General features: G+C 64.5%; 4 protein-coding genes across 4 annotated transcripts; all 4 read right to left on the reverse strand.

The window, feature by feature from the left end:
* Window positions 1-256: 256 nt before the first annotated feature.
* PPY (pancreatic polypeptide) lies at window positions 257-3,009 on the reverse strand. Its single transcript, XM_056512199.1, has 4 exons — window positions 2,936-3,009; window positions 1,592-1,829; window positions 681-750; window positions 257-381 (listed from the first exon to the last, which is right to left on the reverse strand). The coding sequence occupies exons 2-3, from the start codon at window positions 1,759-1,761 to the stop codon at window positions 687-689; spliced, it is 234 nt and encodes a 77-aa protein (XP_056368174.1). The 5' UTR covers window positions 1,762-1,829; window positions 2,936-3,009; the 3' UTR covers window positions 257-381; window positions 681-686.
* Window positions 3,010-5,167: 2,158 nt separating this feature from the next.
* On the reverse strand, window positions 5,168-6,304 carry LOC130264124 (peptide YY-like). Its single transcript, XM_056512139.1, has 4 exons — window positions 6,256-6,304; window positions 5,705-5,871; window positions 5,534-5,608; window positions 5,168-5,431 (listed from the first exon to the last, which is right to left on the reverse strand). The coding sequence occupies exons 2-4, from the start codon at window positions 5,869-5,871 to the stop codon at window positions 5,407-5,409; spliced, it is 267 nt and encodes an 88-aa protein (XP_056368114.1). The 5' UTR covers window positions 6,256-6,304; the 3' UTR covers window positions 5,168-5,406.
* Window positions 6,305-9,443: 3,139 nt separating this feature from the next.
* On the reverse strand, window positions 9,444-12,427 carry TMEM101 (transmembrane protein 101). The gene is made up of 4 exons (XM_056512089.1): window positions 12,046-12,427; window positions 10,885-11,065; window positions 10,666-10,812; window positions 9,444-9,974 (listed from the first exon to the last, which is right to left on the reverse strand). Exons 1-4 carry the CDS (start codon window positions 12,309-12,311, stop codon window positions 9,666-9,668), a joined length of 903 nt encoding a protein of 300 aa, XP_056368064.1. The 5' UTR covers window positions 12,312-12,427; the 3' UTR covers window positions 9,444-9,665.
* Window positions 12,428-13,047: 620 nt separating this feature from the next.
* Window positions 13,048-20,454, reverse strand: LSM12 (LSM12 homolog). The gene is made up of 5 exons (XM_056512304.1): window positions 20,265-20,454; window positions 17,617-17,750; window positions 15,354-15,463; window positions 14,792-14,918; window positions 13,048-13,782 (listed from the first exon to the last, which is right to left on the reverse strand). Exons 1-5 carry the CDS (start codon window positions 20,383-20,385, stop codon window positions 13,690-13,692), a joined length of 585 nt encoding a protein of 194 aa, XP_056368279.1. The 5' UTR covers window positions 20,386-20,454; the 3' UTR covers window positions 13,048-13,689.
* Window positions 20,455-20,550: the final 96 nt, after the last annotated feature.

A 20,550-nucleotide genomic window follows, 5' to 3' on the forward strand; every position in this document is an offset into this window, starting at 1 on the left:
CCCAGTGTCCCCAGTGTCCCCAGCTATCCCTGGGTGTCCCCAGTGTCCCCAGTGTCCCCAGTGTCCCCAGCGGTGTCCCCAGTGTCCCCAGTGTCCCCATATCCCCAGTGTCCCCATCCCCAGTGTCCCCAGTGTCCCCAGTGTCCCCGGTGTCCCCAGTGTCCCCAGTGCCCATCCCCGGTGTCCCCATATCCCCAGTGTCCCCAGTGTCCCCGGTGTCCCCGGTGTCCCCAGGCAGGCAGGCACAGGACAGGGGTGGCTGCAGGGGGTGTTTATTGCTGGGGGGGGTCTGTCCCCGGCTCTGGGGGTCCGGGGGTGCAGCGGGGGCGGGGGGCGGCACCTCCTGGGTTCCTCCTCACCCTCCCGGCCCCGGCGGCGTCCCTGAAACAAAAGGGGGAACAAAAGGGGGTCACGCGGGGTCCCCCTGCCCCGTGCCCCCTCCCCCCACAGCCCCCCAGTCCCCTGGGCCCCATGTCCCCCCCCTGACACCCCCAAATCCCCCCGGGTCCCCACCCTGACACCCCCAGGTCCCCTCGGATCCCCCCCCTGACACCCCCAGGTCCCCCCAGCCCCCCCAGCCCCCCACCCCCTGCAGGGTCTCCCCCTGGGTTGGGGCCCCCCCCGAGCCCCCCGTTCCCCCCGCGCTGCCCCCCCGGGGGCTCCTCCCGCCCCCCCCTCACCTGGGCTCAGCACCCGGGGGCGCCCAGCGGGTCCTCGCCCAGCGCTCGCCCGCCCGCCCGCTTCCCGTACCTGCAACGGGCCGCGGTCAGCGACAGGACAGGGGACACCGGGAGCAGGTCACGATAGGGAGCGGGTCGCGACAGGGAGCGGGTCGCGACAGGGAGCGGGTCACGATAGGGAGCGGGTCACGATAGGGAGCGTGTCGCGACAGGGAGGGTGTCCCGATAGGGAGCGGGTCACGATAGGGAGCGTGTCGCGACAGGGAGGGTGTCCCGATAGGGAGCGGGTCACGATAGGGAGCGGGTCACGATAGGGAGGGTGTCGCGACAGGGAGGGTGTCACGGCAGGGAGCGGGTCACGATAGGGAGGGTGCCCCAATAGGGAACGTGTCCCGATAGGGAGCGTGTCCCGACAGGGAGCGTGTCGCGACAGGGAGGGTGTCCCGATAGGGAGCGGGTCCCGATAGGGAGCAGGTCGCGACAGGGAGCGTGTCCTGATAGGGAGTGTGTCCCGACAGGGAGTGGGTCGTGATGGGGAGCTTATCCCGATAGGGAACGTGTCCCGATAGGGAGGGTGTCACGACAGGGAGGGTGTCCCGATAGGGAGGGGATAGTGATGGGAAGCGCATCCTGATAGGGAGTGTGTCGCGACAAGGAGCGTGCCCCGATAGGGAGCGTGTCGCGACAGGTAGTCGATCGTGATGGGGAGTGTGTCACGACAGGGAGAGGGTCGTGATGGGCAGCGTGTCCCGATAGGGAGCGTGTCGCGACAGGGACCCGATCACGATGGGAAGCGCGTCACGAAGGGGGCGCGTCGGAACGGGGAGCGCATCGCGATGGGGAGCGCGCGGTGACGGGCGGCATGTCGCGACGGGAGGCGTGTCGCGACAGGGGGCGCGGCGGGCGCTCACCGCGGGCGGGTGACCACGTTCAGGTACTGCTGCAGGTCGTTGTAGAAGCGCAGCAGCTCCTCCACGGGCGCGTCGTCCCCCGGGTACGCGGGCTGGGCCGGGCCCGCGCGGGGCCGCAGCGGCAGCAGCGCCAGCGCCGCGCAGGCGGCCAGCAGCAGCCGCGGCGACATGGCTGCGACACGGCCGCGACACGGGCACGGCGGCACTCGGGCGGCGCGGCCACGGGGCGCGTGGGGACCTGCAAACAGCTGGGAACAGCTGGGAACAGCTGGGAACAGCTGGAAACACCTGTGCGCACCTGAACATAGCACAGACACACACCTGTGTGCACCTGGAAACAGCTGGAAACACCTGTGCGCACCTGAACATAGCACAAACACACACCGGCAAACAGCTGGAAACACCTGTGCGCACCTGTGTGCACCTGTGTGCACCTGTGTGCGTATGCAAACAGCTGGGAACAGCTGGAAACACCTGTGCGCACCTGGAAACACCTGTGTGCACCTGTGTGCACCTGTGCGCACCTGAACATAGCACAAACACACACCTGTGTGCGCCTGTGTACACCTGCAAACAGCTGGAAACACTTGTGCGCACCTGTGTGCACCTGTGTGCGCCGGCAAACAGCTGGAAACACCTGTGCGCACCTGTGTGCACCTGTGTGCACCTGTGTGCACCTACAAACACCTGGGCACACCTGTGCGCACCTGTGTACACCTGTGAACATCTGTGCTCAGCTCTGTACACCTACAAACACCTGGAAACACCTGTGCACACCTGATCATAGCACAGACACACACCTGTGTACACCTGTGAGCACCTGTGCACACCTGCAAACTCCTGAAAACACCTGTGTGCGCACCTGCACACACCTGTGTACTCCTGTGCACACCTGAACATAGCACTGACACACACACCTGCACACACCTGTGTACTCCTGTGCACACCTGAACATAGCACTGACACACACACCTGTGCACACCTGCGCACACCTGCAAACACCTGAACACAGCACACACACACACCTGCACACACCTGTGCTCATACCTGTGCACACCTGTGCTCACCTGTGCAGACCTGAACACAGCACACACCTGAACACAGCACACACCTGAATACAGTGCACACACCTGCACACACACCTGCGCACACCTGCGCACACCTGCACACACCTGCACACCTGCAACACCTGCACACACACCTGCGCACACCTGCACGCCCCGTGTCCCACCCCCGCGCACCCTCAGCCCCGCACCAACGCTCGTGTCACCCGCCCAGTCTCCCCTTGTCCCCTTTGTCCCACACCCGCTGCGCCCACCCCGCCCCAGCTCCCGCCCCTCTCACCTTCCTCCTCGGGCGGCGACACGCGGGGACACGCGGGGACAGTGCCGGACACGCGGGGACAGTGCCGGACACGCCGCGTCCTCGCTGCCGCTGCTGCCACCGCCGCGCTGGCCCTTAAATCCCCCCGGCCCCGCTGATGTCACCGTGCCACGCAGCACCTGTGGCCAGGTGGCCACTCGGCCGGGGAGGGGGGACAGGGGACATCCTGGGGGTGACAGGGACAGCTGGCCCTGGTTAATGTTTGACCCCGCGCCGAGGGGGCGCCCGGAGGGGACAGGAAAGGGACACGGGTGTGCGGCCCCACGGAGGGACAGAGGGACGGGGACAGGGACAGGGACAGTGACAGGGACAGGGACAGAGGGACAGGGACAGGGGACAGGGACAGGGGCCAGAGGGACAGGGACAGAGGGACGGGGACGGGGACAGGGACACAGGGACAGGGAAAAGGGACACAGGGACAGGGACAGGGACACGGGGACAGGGGACAGGGACAGGGACACAGGGACAGGGACAGGGACACAGGGACAGGGGACAGGGACGGGGACACGGGGACAAGGGACAGGGACAGAGGGACAGGGACAGGGACAGGGACACAGGGACAGGGACGGGGACAGGGACAGGGACAGAGGGACAAAGGGGACAGAGGGACAGGGACAGGGACAGGGACAGGGACAGGGACAGGGACAGGGACGGGGACAGGGACGGGGACAGAGGGACAGGGACAGAGGGACAGGGACAGGGACAGGGACAGGGACAGGGACGGGGACAGGGACAGGGACAGGGACAGGGACAGGGGGACTGGGACAGGGACTGGGACAGGGATGGGGACAGGGACACAGGGACAGGGACAGGGACAGGGACAGGGACAGGGACAGGGACAGGGACAGTCGGAGGGCTGGTGGCTCTAAGGGTGGCAGCAGTGGACAGAGGGGTGGGGAGTGGGACAGGGGGACAGTGAGGGGACAGACAGAGTGACCGGGGAGGGAGATCGAGGGGGGAGACATGAGGGAGGCAATGTCGGGGTGACAGAGGGACCCCCACGTGGGGGGACAGAGGGACACGGGACCCCCAAATCTGGCACAGATCCCAACGGCCACGGTCCTGACACGGGGGGAGCCCTGATGGTGTCAGCACCCCCTGGCAGAGCACCCCAAACCCGGGACATGCACCCCAAACCCGGGACATGCACCCCAAACCCGGACAGTGCACCCCACACACAGAACAGTGCCCCCCAAACCCAGGACAGTGCACCCCAAACCCGGACAGTGCACCCCAAACCCGGACAGTGCACCCCACACACAGAACAGTGCACCCCAAACCCGGGACATGCACCCCAAACCCAGGACAGTGCACCCCACACACAGGACGTGCACCCCAAACCCGGACAGTGCCCCCCAAACCCGGACAGTGCACCCCACACACAGAACAGTGCACCCCAAACCCGGACAGTGCACCCCAAACCCGAACAGTGCCCCCCAAACCCAGGACAGTGCACCCCAAACCCGGACAGTGCCCCCCAAACCCGGACAGTGCACCCCAAACCCAGGACAGTGCACCCCAAACCCGGGACATGCACCCCAAACCCGGACAGTGCACCCCAAACCCAGGACAGTGCACCCCAAACCCGGGACATGCACCCCAAACCCAGGACAGTGCACCCCACACACAGAACAGTGCACCCCAAACCCGGACAGTGCACCCCTCATCCAGGACGTGCACCCCACGCCCCCACAAATGTCCAACCCCTGTGCTCCAGCCCCATCTCAGCCCCCCAGCACCCCCTGCACCCCGATATTCAGCACTGGTGGATCCCCCCGCCGTTGCCCCCCATTATCCCATTATCGAACCCCAGTGCGCCCCAGTGTCCAACTCCAGCACACCCCAGTATCCAACCCCAGTGCATCCCAGTGTCCAACCCCAGCACGCCCCAGTATCCAACCCCAGTGCGCCCCAGTATCCAACCCCAGTGCGCCCCAGTATCCAACCCCAGTGTATCCCAGTATCCAACCCCAGTGTGCCCCAGCCCCCAGCTCACCCCACTCCCACCCTTCCCTACGCACCCCCTCCTCCAAAATTCCCACCCCTCACCCCCTTCCGCTCTTTCACTCCCTCCTTTCACCCCCCAATCCTCCCCCCCTTCCCCCCTCCATCTCCCCCCACCCCTCCATCCCCCGCGCCCCCCGCGCCCCCCGCGCCCCCGCGCCCCGCACACAGCGCGCACCGGGCCGTGCCCACGGTCGTGCTCTTTATTGTCGCTGCGGGGCCGTGCAGGGCCCACGCGGGACCCCCCCGGCAGCGGTGGGGAGGGGACGGGGTCGGGGTCGGGCCCCCCCCGACAGCGGGACGCCCCCGGGCCGGGTTCTGGGGGTCCCCGGCCCTCCAGCGGGGGGTCCCGCGCTGGCCCTGGGTCCCGTGGGGGGACCTGGAGAGATGGGGAGGATTTGGGGGACAGGGGGGGCTGGGCGGGGCGGTCACCACGAGGAGTCGTCATCGAACCTGCGGGAAGAGCCGGGGTGAGAAAAGGGGGAGCGAGACCCCCGGACCCCCCCCGGGACCCCAAACAGCCCCGGGAGGGGGGACAGCGACAGGGACACTCACCGTGACCTGTCCCCGCCGGGCCCCAGCAGCAGCTCCGCCGCCGCCGCCGCGCCGGGGCCGGAGCGTTTCCCGTACCTGCGGGACACGGGGGCGCGCCTGAGCGACGGGGACCCCGCGGGAGCGCGCACGGGGACGGGGACACACGGGGGGGACGCGCCCCGCCGCGCTCACCTCTGCCGCGTCACCAGGTTGATGTAGTGGCGGAGCGCCGAGAAGTACCGCGCCATCTCCTCGGGGGACGCGTCGTCGCCGGGGCTCTCGGGTTTGGGGGGGTAGGCGGCCGCCAGGCACAGCAGGGCGCAGAGGGACACGGCCACCAGCGCGGGGGACGTCACCATCTGCGGGGGACACCCACGCAGCCCCCCGGCGCTCCCGTCACCCGCGGGACCCCCAGCGCCCCGTTCCCTGCGGGGCTGTCGCACCCTCGGAGCAGCCCCGGCTCCACCAGGGGTTGTTTCATCCCCCACCCGGGACCCCCCCATATCCCACGGGGACACCTCCCTCCCAGAGACCCCCCCTCAGTGTCCCCAAGGGCGCTGTCCCACCCCGAAGGACCCCACGTGCACGCCAAGGGACACCTCCCCTCCAGGGACCCCGCAGGTCCCCAAGGCCATTGTCCCTCCCGGGGTCCCGACCCCCCTCAGGGACCCCCCGGGACCCCCCGGGACCCCCTCAGGGACCCCCCGGGACCCCACGGACCCCAGCCCGGTCCCTGCACTCACGATGGCGGAGGCAGAGGTGACAGTAGGGCCTGGCAGTGACAGGGGTGACAGTGCCGGGGACACGGCGGCTCCTGCTCCCGCCCGGGGTTTTATAGCCCGAGGGGGGCTGGTGGCTCCTCCCTCACGCGTGACAGACCCACGGGCACGCAGGACCCTGCGGCCCCCCCGCCAGGGCCAGGGGACACGTGCCAGCACCGTGTCCCTGTCCCCAACACAGCCCCCGCAGCCTGGGCACGGAGGGGATGGGCAGGACAGAGCTGGGGACACGGGTGGGACACGGGTGGGACACGGGGACACGCGTGTGGCCACCGACACGGGCATGGCAATGCCAGGCGGGCTCGGGACATGGGCACAGATGTGACAGGACACACAGACAGGGGACACGGGCAGCCGTGGCACGGGGACATGGATGTGACACAACCGAGGTGCACGGCGACAGGGAATGGACACGGAGCCCTCCACGAGGGCACAGGACACGGACACGGGTGTCACACACAGAGCCATGGCACAGGGACACAGGACACGAACACGGGTGTCACACGCAGCCCGGGCACAGGGACACGGACACGGGTGTCACACACAGAGCCATGGCACAGGGACACAGGACAGAACACGGGTGTCACACGCAGCCATGGCACAGGGACACAGGACACGGGTGTCACACGCAGCCCTGTCACACAAACCTGCCCTGAGAGCCGCGGGATGCGACAGTGGGACACAGGGACATCAGCCACACCCAGGGACACAAACGTGGCACGTGGGACAAGACAGAAGTCACCCGTGAGGGACAGCGGAGGGGACACCCACAGCCACAGCCACAGCCACAGCCACAGCCACAGCCACAGCCACAGCACGGCTGCCTCGGTTTCCCCAGACCGGGCACGAAGCCGCCACCACTGCCCTGTCACCGCAGCCCCGCCACCGCCATCGACCGCTGTCACCGCCCCCAGGACGGATGGGGTGACCTTTCCAGCCCCCCGGGGACATTAATCCCTTATGGATTTGCCATTAAGGAGCAATCAGCGGCTCCGGGAGAAACTGAGGCACGGAGGGACGCGGCGGGGACGTGCGGGGACACCAGAGCCGCCGTGGGGGGCTGGGATGGGGAGAGGTGGCACAAGGGGGGTCCCCAAAAATGTCCCAGCCGCATCTTCGGTCTGGGCGGTGGAGGGGACACGGCCCGAGGGGACACGGGAGGGGACACGGGGGGTGCCAGTCCCGACCCAAGGGGACACGGGAGGGGACACGGGAAGGGACACGGGGGGTGCCAGTCCCTGCCCGAGGGGACACGGGAGGGGACACGGGGGGTGCCAGTCCCGGTCCGATGGGACACGGGAAGGGACACGGGGGGTGCCAGTCCCTGCCCGAGGGGACACGGGAGGGGACACGGGGGGTGCCAGTCCCGGCCCGAGGGGACACGGGAGGGGACACGGGAGGGGACACGGGGGGTGCCAGCCCCGGCCCGAGGGGACACGGGAAGGGACACGGGAAGGGACACGGGGGGTGCCAGCCCGGTCCGAGGGGACACGGGAGGGGACACGGGAGGGGACACGGGGGGTGCCAGTCCCTGCCCGAGGGGACACGGGAGGGGACACGGGGGGTGCCAGTCCCGGCCCGAGGGGACACGGGAGGGGACACGGGAGGGGACACGGGGGGTGCCAGCCCCGACCCAAGGGGACACGGGAGGGGACACGGGGGGTGCCAGTCCCGGCCCGAGGGGACACGCTCCGCACCGCTGGCCCCGCTGTCACCCCGGCGAGCGGCGGGTGGTGGCAGTGGTGGCGGGGGCTGTCCCCCGTGGCGTGGCCGCGCAGTGACACTGTGACACTGTGACACGGTGGCACCCGCCGGGCCGCGGGGACACGGGCGGGGGGTCCCGGCGAGCGGCGCCGGGCTCAGGGCAGCGCTGGGAGGGGGAGCAGCGCCCGCAGCCCCCGGGCCCGAACCTCTCGTGTCCCCGCCATCGATGCGGAGCTGATGGCACCGAGGGGGTGGCGGGGACCCACGCGGGACTGGCGCGTGTCCGGGGAAACTGAGGCTGGGTCCGGTACTCTCCCCAGCCCGGTACAGGCGGGATCTGCCCCGTCCCGGGGTCTGGGGGACAGTGACAACGGCACAGATGTCCCCAGCCGAAGCCGCGGGGGGACTCGGTGGGGGGGCCGGAGCTTTTCTGCCCCATTTATCCCAGTGACAGCAAACAGAGATTTTCCAAAGGTCACAGGATGGCTCTGCCGGCGGGGGGGCTGCACCCGGGCTCGGGGGGGACAGGGCTGGGGACAGGGCTGGGGGTGTCCCCTGCGCGCCCCCACCTCTGCGAGGGCAGTGGGGAGGAGAGGAGGGTCTGGGGGTGCAGGCGCGGGGCTGGAGCCGCCGGGGGGTCCCGGGGGCTGAGGAGCAGCGGGGCCCCCCCGGGCAAACCCGGCTCTGCCGCCTGCCCGCGTTTTATGGCCCCGGTTCCGCCGGAGGAACATTAGGGCCCCCCGGAGGAAGCCCCTTATCAACAGCCCTGTTTGCTTTTCCGGCCAGGGCGGGGGGGTGGACACCGGGGGGACACGGGCACCTGCCCGGCACAGGGGGGACACGGACACCGGGGGGGACACGGGCACCTGCCCGGCACAGGGGGGACACGGACACCGGGGGGACACGGACACCGGGGGGACACGGGCACCTGCCCGGCACAGGGGGGACACGGACACCGGGGGGGACACGGGCACCTGTCCAGCCCCGGGGGACACACACAGCCCGGGGGGGGACACGGACACCGGGGGGACACGGACACCTGCCCGGCACAGGGGGGACACGGACACCGGGGGGGACACGGACACCTGCCCAGCCCCAGGGGACACACACAGCCCGAGAGGGGACACGGACACCTGCCCAGCCCAGGAGGGGACACAGCCCTGCCCGGCCCCAGGGGACACGGACACGGACACCTGCCCAGCCCGGGGACAAGGACACAGCCCTGTCCAGCCCCAGGGGACACACACAGCGCGGGGACAGGACGAGGGCAGTGAGGACACACCCGCAGGGACTCTGGGGGTCGCCAGCCCCTCCCTGGGTCCCCCCACCTGTACCAGGACACCCCCAGCCCCTCCACCAAGCCCCCAAAGCGGGTCTCCCCTCAAGCAGCACCCCCGGAGCCCCCCAAAGCCGAGCCCCCCAGTATGAGACATTAAAATATTTCCCAGTGCATCAGTAAAAATACTGTAATTTGGGGGGGCAGCAGTGACACCCCTCAGCAGGGACAGGTGCCCTGGCCACACAGTGGCCGCCACCCCGCAAGGCAAGACCCCCACACCCAGAATAATCAAATATTTACAAACAACAACAACAAAAAAAAAAACCCAAAACCCCTCCCAACCAATAAATAGCGGCGCTCCTTATAAAACCCCTCCCACCTTCCCCCCTCCTCATCCATCCGTGGCCAGAATGACCACGGCCCCGAAGATCCCGACGTTCTGGCCGATGAGCTTCATCTGGTTCCAGAACTCGACGCGGCGCAGGGCGTGCCAGTAGCCCAGGTTGCCGTCGATGAGCAGGATGGCGAGCGGCAGCAGCACGGCCAGCACCTGCGCGGCCGCCCGCACGTAGCAGCCCGACAGGAAGGCCAGCGCCAGCAGCCCGTAGAGCAGGAACAGCAGCTGCAGCGCCAGCTCGCCCCCCAGCAGGTGGTCCAGGTAAGCCAGGCGGTCCTCGGCGCTGTGCTGCAGCGAGTAGGCCTGGGGGACAGCGGGGGGGACAGCGGGGACACAATGGGGGTGGTGGCACCGGGGACGGTGCGTGTGGTGGCGCTGGTGGCATTGGGGACAATGGTGACGATCGCCCAGGGCTCCTCCCCCAAGCACAGCCCCTGCCCGAGCGTCGCCCTGGGGACAGCGTGGGCTCGGTGTGTGGTGGCACTGGTGACAACACCCTGAGGGACAATTGGGGCACTGCAAGCACTGTCCCCAGGCTGTGCCAAGCTGTCCCCAGGTGTCCCAGGCTGTCCCCAGGTATCCCCAGGCTGTCCCAGGTGTCCCCACGCTGTCCCAAGCTGTTCCCACGTGTCCGCAGGCTGTCTCAGACTGTCCCAAGCTGTCCCCAGGCTATCCCCAGCTGTCCCCAGGCTATCCCCAGCTGTCCCCAGGCTATCCCCAGCTGTCCCCACCTATCCTAGGCTGTTCCCCGGCTGTCCCCAGGCTCTCCCCACGCTGTCCCCACCTGTCCTAGGCTGTCCCCAGGCTCTCCCCACGCTGTCCCCAGCTATCCCCAGGCTGTCCCAAGCTATCTCCACCTGTCCTCGGCTATCCCCAGGCCATCCCTGGCTGTCCCCAGCTATCCCCAGGTGTCCCAGTCTCTCCCCACGCTGTTCCCAGTCTCTCCCAGTCTCTCCCCACGCTGTCCCCAGTCTCTCCCCAGGTGTCCCCGTACCTGGCAGATGAGGTAGATGCCCAGGAACACCTGTCCCGTGGACTGCAGCGAGCGGCTGCGCGGTTTCTGCCGGTACAGCTCGCCGGCGCCGCTGGCCAGGATCAGGAAGCCGCCGATGATGGCGATGGTGCGCGAGTACATCCGCACCTGGGGGGCACCGCACCCTCAGCGCCGCGCCGGGACCGCCCCGGGGGGCGGGAGGGCGGGCGGGGGTCTCACCTTCAGCCAGTCGCCGTAGTGCGCGTGGCCACCGACGTGCGCGGCGTAGGTGGCCACGGCCAGCTGCAGCGCGGCCCCCAGCGCGAACCAGCGCCGCTTGACGCCGAACGACATGAAGCTGGCGCACAGCACGGCCACGCCCATGTCCACGTACAGGTAGGGCACCGGGATGTCCGGCTTCCTGCGGGGACGGCACCCCCAGACTCACCCCGAGCCCCCCGAAACCGCCCCCGGGTCACGGGGCAGGCACAGAGCTCAGCCTGACCCACAGAGCCCCCCAAAACCTCCCCCGGGTCACGGGGCAGGCACAGAGCTCAGCCTGACCCACAGAGCCCCCCAAAACCTCCCCCGGGTCACGGGGCAGGCACAGAGCTCAGCCTGACCCACAGAGCCCCTCTGTGCCCCCCCAGAGCCCCTCTGTGCCCCCCGAAACCTCCCCCAGGTTACGGGACAGGCACAGAGCTCAGCATGACCCACAGAGCCCCCCAAAACCTCCCTCGGGTCATGGGGCAGGCACAGAGCTCAGCCTGACCCACAGAGCCCCTCTGTGCCCCCCGAAACCTCCCCCAGGTTACGGGACAGGCACAGAGCTCAGCATGACCCACAGAGCCCCCCAAAACCTCCCTCGGGTTATGGGGCAGGCACAGAGCTCAGCCTGACCCACAGAGCCCCTCTGTGCCCCCCCAGAGCCCCTCTGTGCCCCCCAAAACCTCCCCCGGGTCACGGGGCAGGCACAGAGCTCAGCATGATCCACAGAGCCCCCCAAAACCTCCCCCGGGTCACGGGGCAGGCACAGAGCTCAGCCTGACCCACAGAGCCCCTCTGTGCCCCCCACTGCTGCTCTGCCCCCTTCCCCTGACCCCAAAACCTCCCCCAGACCCCAGCGCTGCCGGGGTCTCCCCTCGGCCCCGCACCTCAAACCTGCCCCAGCCCCGCCGAGGGTCCCTCACCCAGAGCAGCCCCACACTCCCCCAGGAGCCCCCCAGCCCCCCATAACCCCCCGCAGCTTCTCCCGGCCCCACAGCACCTCTGCACCCCAGACCCTCAAAGCCCCACACCCACCTCTGAGCCCCACAACCATCCCCAGCCCTCACAGCCACCCGCAGGCCCCTCCCAGGCCCAGGCTCCCCACGACCCCTTGCGGCGGCCCCGGGCCCGCACCGGCGCAGGTCGGCGCGCTCGGCGCACAGCAGCAGCCCGCTGAAGCAGTGCCAGAAGGGGAAGCGGGTGAGCAGGACGCCGCCGCCCGCCGTCAGCAGGCGCAGCGCCCGCCGCCTCCAGCCGCGGCACGCCGCCATGACAGGGCCGTCCCGCCGGAAGTGCCGCCGCACGGACCAATCAGCGCCCGGCCAGGGGAAGCCACGCCCCTCCCCAAGCCACGCCCTTTCTACAAACCACGCCCCTCCACCAAACCACGCCCCTTGCATGGATCCCCTCACGGCCCTCAGGCCGCGCTCCTCCTTCCCAATGGCGGTTCCTGCCCCAAAGCCGCGCCCAGCGCAGGAACAGCCGCTCCCGCCGAGCCTCCGTCCTGCCCCGGACCGCGTTTGCTCCCTGAAACCGCGTCCCTTCCGGCGAAACCCCTCCTGTGCCCCAAAGTGCCAGCAATCAAGCAAACTGCTGCGACAGGCCACGCCCCAACAGAGGTCATAACCCCAACTCAAACCACGCCCCCTCCTCTAACCACGCCCCTAAAGGTTATAGGGAATTTTATATATATTATGTATATATTATATAAATTATATTATATAGATTATATAAAGATTATAACAAACCCCATCCCATTCAAGCTACGCCCCCAATTAAAGTTATAACAAACTCCACCCCTCAAACCACACCCCAATTAAGGTACTATCAAGCCCCACCCATTCAAGCCACGCCCCCTGAGGCCACGCCCCCATTGAGCCCCCATAGACTCCGGTGATGGTTAAAAAAATTTCGGGTTTTTATTGTTTTTTGCTAAACAAGACTAAAAAATTTTCCTTTTTTTTTTTTCTTTTTTTTAATTTTTTTTTTTTTTAATCTTTAACTTTCCTAAAGGCAGGGCTTGAATTATTTTGAGTTTGATCTGCTTTTTTTCTTTTTTTGTCTTTAATAATTAAAAAAAAAAAAACAACGAAAGGAAATAAAACAGGGAAGGGGAGGATCGTGGCAAAAAAAAAATTGAAATTAATAATTAAATGAAAAAGGGCAGAGAAAATTAAAAACATAAAGGAAATGGGGGGAAAACCCCCAAATCCAGGTTCTGGCTGCTCCTGGGGGGGTGTTACGGGGGATTTTTTGCCACGACCCTGCTAGAAGCAGAAAAATATTTAAAGAACATTTTAATATATATTCATATATATATTTAAAGATAAGAAAAATAAGACTAATTCAAGCCTTGCCCTGTGCAAACAAAATTAAAATGAGACCACGTTGGTCACGAGGGTCCCGGGTTGGCCACCACAGTCAGCTCGTTAGTTTTATTTTCTGGGGGGTTTTTGGGGAAGAGGGAGAAGGAATTGGGAGGAAAAAAAAAAAAAAAAAAAGGCCAAAAAATAAAATTAACAGAGTCTGACCGGCTGGAGGGAGAAACCATGGCGGAAAAACAAAGTCTGTTAGTCAAGTAATGCGTGAGGAGCTTTAAATTATTCTCTTTTCTTGTTTGTTTTTAAAGTCTAAAGTTTGGAATTGGTTGAGATTTCCCCAAAAGAAGGAGGAAAAAAAAAAAAAAAAAAAAAAAAAAAAAGAAAAAAAAAAAAAAAAGGAAATAAAAGTTTTAGTGCCCCCGGCACTGGGGACGGTGACCCGAGGGGGGAGGTGGCCTCAGGATGACAGGGACGTGTCCTTCTGTGGCTGCTGTGCTTGTGAACGCTGCAGGACCTTCTGGCTCTCCACGTCCCTGAAGTGCTTCTCCACCTGCAGGGCACGGGGAAAAGGGGGTCAGGGGAGGGATGGGGTCCAGGAGGGGCTGGAGAACCCCAGGAGGGGCTGGAGAACCCCACAGGGGGGTGGAGAACCCCACAGCGGGCTGGAGAACCCCAGGAGGGGCTGGAGAACCCCACAGAGGGGTGGAGAACCCCAGGAGGGGATGGAGACCCTCAGCAGGGACTGGAGATCCCCAGGAGGGGCTGGAGAACCCCACAGGGGACTGGAGAACCCTACAAGGGGCTGGAGAACCTCAGGAGGGGCTGGAGAACCCCAGAGGGGGGGTGGAGAACCCCAGAGGGGGGTGGAGAACCCTACAAGGGGCTGGAGAACCCCACAGAGGGGTAGAGAACCCCAGGAGGGGCTGAAGAACCCCACAGGGGCTGGAGACCCCCACAGGGGGCTGCAGATCCCCACAGGGGGCTGGGGGCCCAACAGGGAGGGACCTTGGGTGTCCCCAGGGAAGTGACACCAGCCCAGTCCTTGCAGTGTCCCCAGGGAGGTGTCACCCTCCCAGGCCCCCATGTACCCAGGCCACACTCAGTGTCCCCAGCCCCCCCATGTCCCCAGCCCCCCCAGGGTGTCCCCAGCACCCCCCCAGTGTCCCCAGCCCCCCCATGTCCCCAGCCCCCCAGAGTGTCCCCAGCCCACACTCAGTGTCCCCAGCCCCGCAGTGTCCCCAGCCCACCCAGTGAGTGTCCCCAGCCCCCCCAGGGTGTCCCCAGCCCACACTCAGTGTCCCCAGCCCCCCCAGGGTGTCCCCAGCCCCCCCAGTGAGTGTCCCCAGCCCCCCCAGGGTGTCCCCAGCCCCCCCAGTGAGTGTCCCCAGCTCACACTCAGTGTCCCCAGCCCCCCCAGTGAGTGTCCCCAGCCCCCCCAGTGAGTGTCCCCAGCCCCCCCAGGGTGTCCCCAGCCCACACTCAGTGTCCCCAGCTCACACTCAGTGTCCCCAGCCCCCCCAGTGAGTGTCCCCAGCCCCCCCAGGGTGTCCCTCACTCACTATTTTGCGTACGTGGCTCAGGGCGCTCCCCTCTTTGCCTTTACAGTTTTCCACCTGGTACGGGGGGGCAATGACGACTTCTTCCATCACAACTATGTTCTTCTCCTGCCATTTACAGTCCTTGATGCTGAGGGGAGGCACAGACATCAGGGAACGGCACCAGGGCGGGCCTGAGTCCCACTGAGGGGACAGAGAGCCCCCCGGGCACTCCAGTGTCCAGCTGGAGAGGGGTGGGGGTCCTGGGGTGGGATGTGCCAGAAGGGGCAGGGGGCAGGCAGGGAGCCCCCCACCCTCCCACCCTGCACATCCCAGGACACATCAGAGCATTGCACAGCAAACCCAGCGATGGCAATCCCCCAAAAAGGAGCATGGGGACCCCCAGGTGGGCACTGGGGACCCCCAGGCAGGCACTGGGGACCCTCAGGTGGGCACTGGGGATGCCCAGGTGGGGGCTGGGGACCCTCAGGTGGGCACTGGGGACCCCCAGGTGGGCACTGGGGAGCCCCAGGTGGGCACTGGGGACCCTCAGGTGGGCACTGGGGACCCCCAGGTGGGCACTCACGTCTTATGGATGGTCTGGAAGAGCTGCTGCCCCTCCAGAGAGACACCAGCACTAATTGCATACGCCTGGCTCATCTTCTCCTCCTTCTCCGTCCGTGCTTTGTTGGCAAGCTGGGGAAACACAGGGACAGGGAGCTGGGCTGGGAGCAAGGAGGGGACACAGGGACACCCCAGACACCCTGCCCCTTGTGATTCCAGCCTGAATTCCCCTCCTGAGGCACCCTCACCACTGCCAGGCCTGACAGAGACTGGGGGATGGTGGTGCCATCTTTTCACATCCCCCTGCCTCTTCCTCTTGGCCTTTTCTAGATTAATTCTGGCATTTCAGGTGCAAACTACCTAAAATGTTTCCTTGGGATGGAGATGGGGAAGAGAGCCTGGAATACCCAACAGGCTGGGAGTAAACTCTCCACACAGGAGTATGAGCAACTTCAGCCTGCAGCAGTTGATCTGTTCCCAAAAAATAACCAGGATTGGTTATCTGGGAGTGGCACCGTGTGTGGGGAGGTGTGATCACACACTGGCTGCTGGAACAGAGATGGAAAACCCCGACCCTGGCACCCCCTGCAGAATGTGGGAGGGGAAGGAGGCAGAGCCTGGGACCAGCTGCCTTTTCCTGGCTGGAGCTGCTGCAGTGGAGGAGCCTCAGCAGCATCATCCCTCCTCTTCCTCCTCCTCCTCCTGGGAGCACACCCAGAGCTGGGCTGGATTCCTGGGGGGTTTCAGCCCTCCCAAAGCCCGAGCCCCCTCTGGCTGGGGACACTGAGGGTCTGTCCCAGCCATCTGTGTCCCCTGCAGGAGCACTGGGATGTTCCCAGTGCCTCAAGGGACAGGAGCCTTCCTCCCCTTCACAGCCCCCCACCCCATTCCCTGTGGGATTGGTCTCTCCAGACCAGGCACAACCTTCCACAGGAGCCCCCCTGCACCCCACAGCCCCCCATCCATCAGGAGGGGCTGCCATGAGCCTGGAGAATTGGGACCCCAGCTGGGGGGTGCCAAATCATCCTCCCCCCACTCTGGGATGGGCTGGAACCGTGGGACAGAGCACTGGGGATCCCCCCTGCCATGTCCATGGGGGATCCCCTCTGTCCCAAGCCCTGGGATGCTCCTCCAGCAGCTGCTGCACCCAGATTGGGGACAGCTCTGCCAAGAGGCCACCAGGAGGAGACCAGAAACCCTGGGGAGGTGCCAGCAGCAGCAGCAGCACCCCAGCATTTCCCTGGGGAGGCACCCTGTGCTCATCACTGCAGGACGTGCTCTCCCTGCCCATCCACGTTCCCCAGAGGGAATGGGCCAGCCCTGCAGCTCCAGCCCTGCATCTGAGGGTTCCCAGGAGCATTCCCAGGATTCCAGGATTCCTTGGAACCCAAATGGGTCAGCCCTGCAGCTCCAGCCCTGGATCTGAGGGTTCCCAGGAATTCCAGGCTCCCTGGAGCCCAAATGGATCATCCATGCAGCTCCAACCCCTGGATCTGAGCATTCCCAGGAATTCCAGCCTCCCTGGAGCCCAAATGGGCCAGCCCTGCAGCTCCAGCCCTGCATCTGAGGGTTCCCAAAAATCCCAAACTCTCTGGGTTCCCTGGATCACTCCAGCACTGCCCACACCTCCTCCTCCCAGTAAAACCAGTACCAGCCACCAACATCCCAGTCCTGCAGCAGTGTGCCAGCCCAGGGACACCTGGCTCCTTCCATCTGTTAATCCCCCCACAGCACCCCACAATTCCTGGGATTGCTGAGGGGCTCCCCTCCCAGTGATGTCACCCTGCCAGCAGTCACATTTTGGTGGCAGCTGTGTCACCTGGGGTGTGTTAATCCACGGGGAAGGGGACAGACACCCAGCTGTGCCACCTGTGTGACACAAAGCCCTGGGAGAGGTGTCCCTGTGGGACAAGGAGGTGACAACCCCACTCCTGGATTCAGCACTGTCACCTTCCCTTTCTTTCACATCCCTGGGGATCAGCACTGATCCTGTTCCAGGGCGGATGAAAATTCCTCAGAATTCCATCAGTTCCCCTTTATCCATCCTGTCCAAATCACCAAAGCATCCTCCAGACCCCAAAACCAGCAAAAACACCAAAACCCAGCTGCCAACAAATCCTGCCATAAAATCCAGGCCCCAAAACCACCCAAATGCCAGAACAAACAGAACCCAGAGGCCAAACTGTTAAACCCACCCAGAGCCTGGAGCAGCAGGGAGCTGTGTGAGGCTGGGGGCTCCTGCTGGGTCCCTGCAGGGTCTGGGGAGGGGAGGGAGGGTCTCTCACCTTGCTGACGTTGAGGGAGGCTAACGGGGGAGGCGTTTCCGTGCGGTCGTTGATGATTTCCACCTCTGACACGTACTGTAGGTTCACCAGCAGGATGTCTGCGTGGTTGGGCTTGCCACTGGAGGAGGGGCATTCTGGGCAGGGGTTAAGGACCATCAACCCAGCTGGGAGCAGGTTGGGTTTGTGGGGAGCTCCTCTGCTGGGTGATCAGTGATCACACCCATCTCTGCAGGATCTCTGGGGCTGCTCCTGCTCTATCCCAGCCCCACAGGGAGTTTCCCAGTCCTGCTTCACAGCACCAGCAAATCACTCTGCACTTCTGCCACCCCAACTCTTTGTTCCTGCTCCCTGGGAGCACTCCCAGCTCTGGGAGGAAGGGGATTCCCAGGGAGGGACACATGAGGTTTGCTATTGGGATTGCTGCTGTGAATGAGACAGCACCTCCAAAAAAAATAAAAAAAAACCAAAACAAACCAAAACAAACCAAAACAAAACAAAACAAAACAAACAAACAAAAAAAAAACAAAAAAAAAACAAAAAAAAAAAACAAAAAAAAAAAACAAAAAACCCCCACTCTTTCTAAAGCTGACAGGGATTCCTGCACAATTCCTCTGTTCCCATGAAGAGGGAGGGATGGAGGGATGGAGGGATGGATGGATGGATGGATGATGGATGGATGGATGGATGATGGATGGATGGATGGATGGATGGATGGATGATGGATGATGGATGGATGATGGATGATGGATGATGGAGGGATGGATGGATGGATGGAGGGATGGATGGATGGATGATGGATGGATGGATGGATGGATGGATGATGGATGGATGGATGGAGGGATGGATGGAGGGATGGATGGATGATGGATGGATGATGGATGGATGGATGGATGATGGATGGATGATGGATGGATGGATGATGGATGGATGGATGGATGGATGATGGATGGATGGATGATGGATGGATGGATGGATGGATGGATGATGGATGGATGGATGGATGGATGGATGGGGATGGATGATGGAGGGATAGGGATGGATGATGGAGGGATAGGGATGGATGATGGAGGGATAGGGATGGATAGGGATGGATCATGGCATGGAGAGCCTCCTCCACGCCAACACCATCTCCTCCTGGAAGTCCCTGCTCCTCACCCAGCCCCCCTAAACCCAAGGTGGAGTCATCCCTAAAAACTCCATTCAGTGATGAGCAGCAATCCAGGGAATGCCAGTCTCTGCCCCTGGGGATGAGCTGCAGCCCCCCAGCTCTGGGAGGAAGAGCTGGAGTTTGGGAAGAGCCCAGCCCTGTGTGGGGCAGGCAAGGAGCACTGAGCAACCTGTTGGACCCTCTGGGATTTTCCTGCTGCTCCCTGGCTCCAGCCACATCCCAGGCACCCAGGGAGCCTTTCCCTGTTGTGCTTCCCACAGCTCCAGCCACAAAACCCTCTCTGAACTCCTCACTCCCCACCCTGGGCCCCCAGAGCTCCAGTGCCAGCCCTGAGCTGAGCATTCACCTTCCCCCCTCTCCTGGCTCCCTCCAGGGTTTTCCTGCAGCCCTTGGCTTGTCCCATTCCTTGCAGATTCCAAACAAAACCCCATCTACAAGGTTCCTCACTGCCCCCCAAAAAAACCTCCAGGACACCACAGTCCATTCTCCCCAAAACTGGGTGTTCTCTCTCACCCCATCCAACCCAGTACAGGCTCCCCACTCACCCCCAAAAGCTCTTTATAATACAGGGGCCCTCAATACCCCCATTCACCCTAAAACAGGCTCCTCAGTTATCCCCATTCACCCTAAAACAGGCTCCTCAATACCCCCATTCACCCTAAAACAGGGTCCTCAGTTATCCCCATTCACCCTAAAACAGGCTCCTTAATCCCCCCATTCACCCTAAAACAGGGCCCTCAATTATCCCCATTCATCCTAAAACAGGCTCCTCAATTATCCCCATTCACCCTAAAACAGGGTCCCCATTCCCCCCCATTCCCCCTAAAACAGGCTCCTCAATCCCCCCATTCACCCTAAAACAGGGCCCTGAACTCCCCATTCACCCTAAATTAGACCCCTGAATTGTTCCCATTCATCCTAAAACAGGCTCCCCAATCCCCCCCATTCACCCTAAAACAGGGCCCTCAATCCTTCCCATTCACCCTAAAACAGGGCCCTGAATTATCCCCATTCACCCTAAAATAGACCCCTGAACTCCCCTCATTCACCCTAAAACAGGGCCCTGAACTCCCCTCATTCACCCCAAAACAAGTCTCCCCACTCCCCCCAGTCCAAACCTCTTCACTCCCCCCAGAACTCCCTACAGGACACCCCCCATCCCATCACCCCCCCAAGACCCCCAATCCCCCTCACCCCATCCCAGGCTCCCCAATCCCCCTCACCCATCCCCAGCCCCTGCACGCAGCGCTCCCCAATCCCCCCATTCACCCCAAAACAAACCCCCCAAACCCTCCCCGGCGCACTCCCCACCGCCCCCGTCCCTCGGGGGTCTCCCCAAACCCCTCCCCGTCGCCGCCCACCCCGCTCCCCTCACGCCGCCTCCCCTCACGCCCCCCCTCCCCATCGGGCGGGCCGCAGAGGCCCGAGCGGGCCGCGCCGGGGCCGGGAGCAGCGCGGCGAGGCGCAGCCGGGTGGATACTGAGCGCCAGCATCTTGCTGGGGTAATCGAAAGCGACGACCTCGCCCTGGAGGCGCTGCTCCTGGCAGGTGCGGCAGGACACCTGGCTGCCCACGCTGAAGTACTCGCCCGGCGCCGCCATCTTGTCCGCCCGCAGCGCCCGCGGCTCCGCTCGGCTCGGCCAGGCGCGGCGGGGGCGGGGCCTCGCGGCGCCGGGGGCGGGGATTGGCGCTCCGCCCCGCCGCTCCGCCCCGCCCCGCGCGCTGATTGGCCGAGCCGCCGCTTGTCCCTCCCGCCCCGCCGTAGC

This window comes from Oenanthe melanoleuca, chromosome 27, assembly GCF_029582105.1.
Source record: "Oenanthe melanoleuca isolate GR-GAL-2019-014 chromosome 27, OMel1.0, whole genome shotgun sequence".
Lineage (NCBI taxonomy): Eukaryota > Metazoa > Chordata > Aves > Passeriformes > Muscicapidae > Oenanthe > Oenanthe melanoleuca.

Excerpts from the sequence above, each read along its gene's own strand:
- LSM12 (XM_056512304.1), bottom strand. The coding sequence starts at position 20,385 with ATGGCGGCGCCGGGCGAGTACTTCAGCGTGGGCAGCCAGGTGTCCTGC. Across the intron at positions 15,464-17,616 it reads CCTCCCTCAACGTCAGCAAG|CTTGCCAACAAAGCACGGAC; the intron begins GTGAGAGACCCT and ends GTGTTTCCCCAG. Across the intron at positions 14,919-15,353 it reads TTCCAGACCATCCATAAGAC|CATCAAGGACTGTAAATGGC; the intron begins GTGAGTGCCCAC and ends GCCTCCCCTCAG.
- LOC130264124 (XM_056512139.1), bottom strand. The coding sequence starts at position 5,871 with ATGGTGACGTCCCCCGCGCTGGTGGCCGTGTCCCTCTGCGCCCTGCTG. Across the intron at positions 5,609-5,704 it reads AACCTGGTGACGCGGCAGAG|GTACGGGAAACGCTCCGGCC; the intron begins GTGAGCGCGGCG and ends CGTGTCCCGCAG. Across the intron at positions 5,432-5,533 it reads CCCGGCGGGGACAGGTCACG|GTTCGATGACGACTCCTCGT; the intron begins GTGAGTGTCCCT and ends CTCTTCCCGCAG.
- TMEM101 (XM_056512089.1), bottom strand. The coding sequence starts at position 12,311 with ATGCAAGGGGCGTGGTTTGGTGGAGGGGCGTGGTTTGTAGAAAGGGCG. Across the intron at positions 11,066-12,045 it reads GAGCGCGCCGACCTGCGCCG|GAAGCCGGACATCCCGGTGC; the intron begins GTGCGGGCCCGG and ends CCGTCCCCGCAG. Across the intron at positions 10,813-10,884 it reads ACTACGGCGACTGGCTGAAG|GTGCGGATGTACTCGCGCAC; the intron begins GTGAGACCCCCG and ends GGTGCCCCCCAG.
- PPY (XM_056512199.1), bottom strand. The coding sequence starts at position 1,761 with ATGTCGCCGCGGCTGCTGCTGGCCGCCTGCGCGGCGCTGGCGCTGCTG. Across the intron at positions 751-1,591 it reads AACGTGGTCACCCGCCCGCG|GTACGGGAAGCGGGCGGGCG; the intron begins GTGAGCGCCCGC and ends GGCCCGTTGCAG.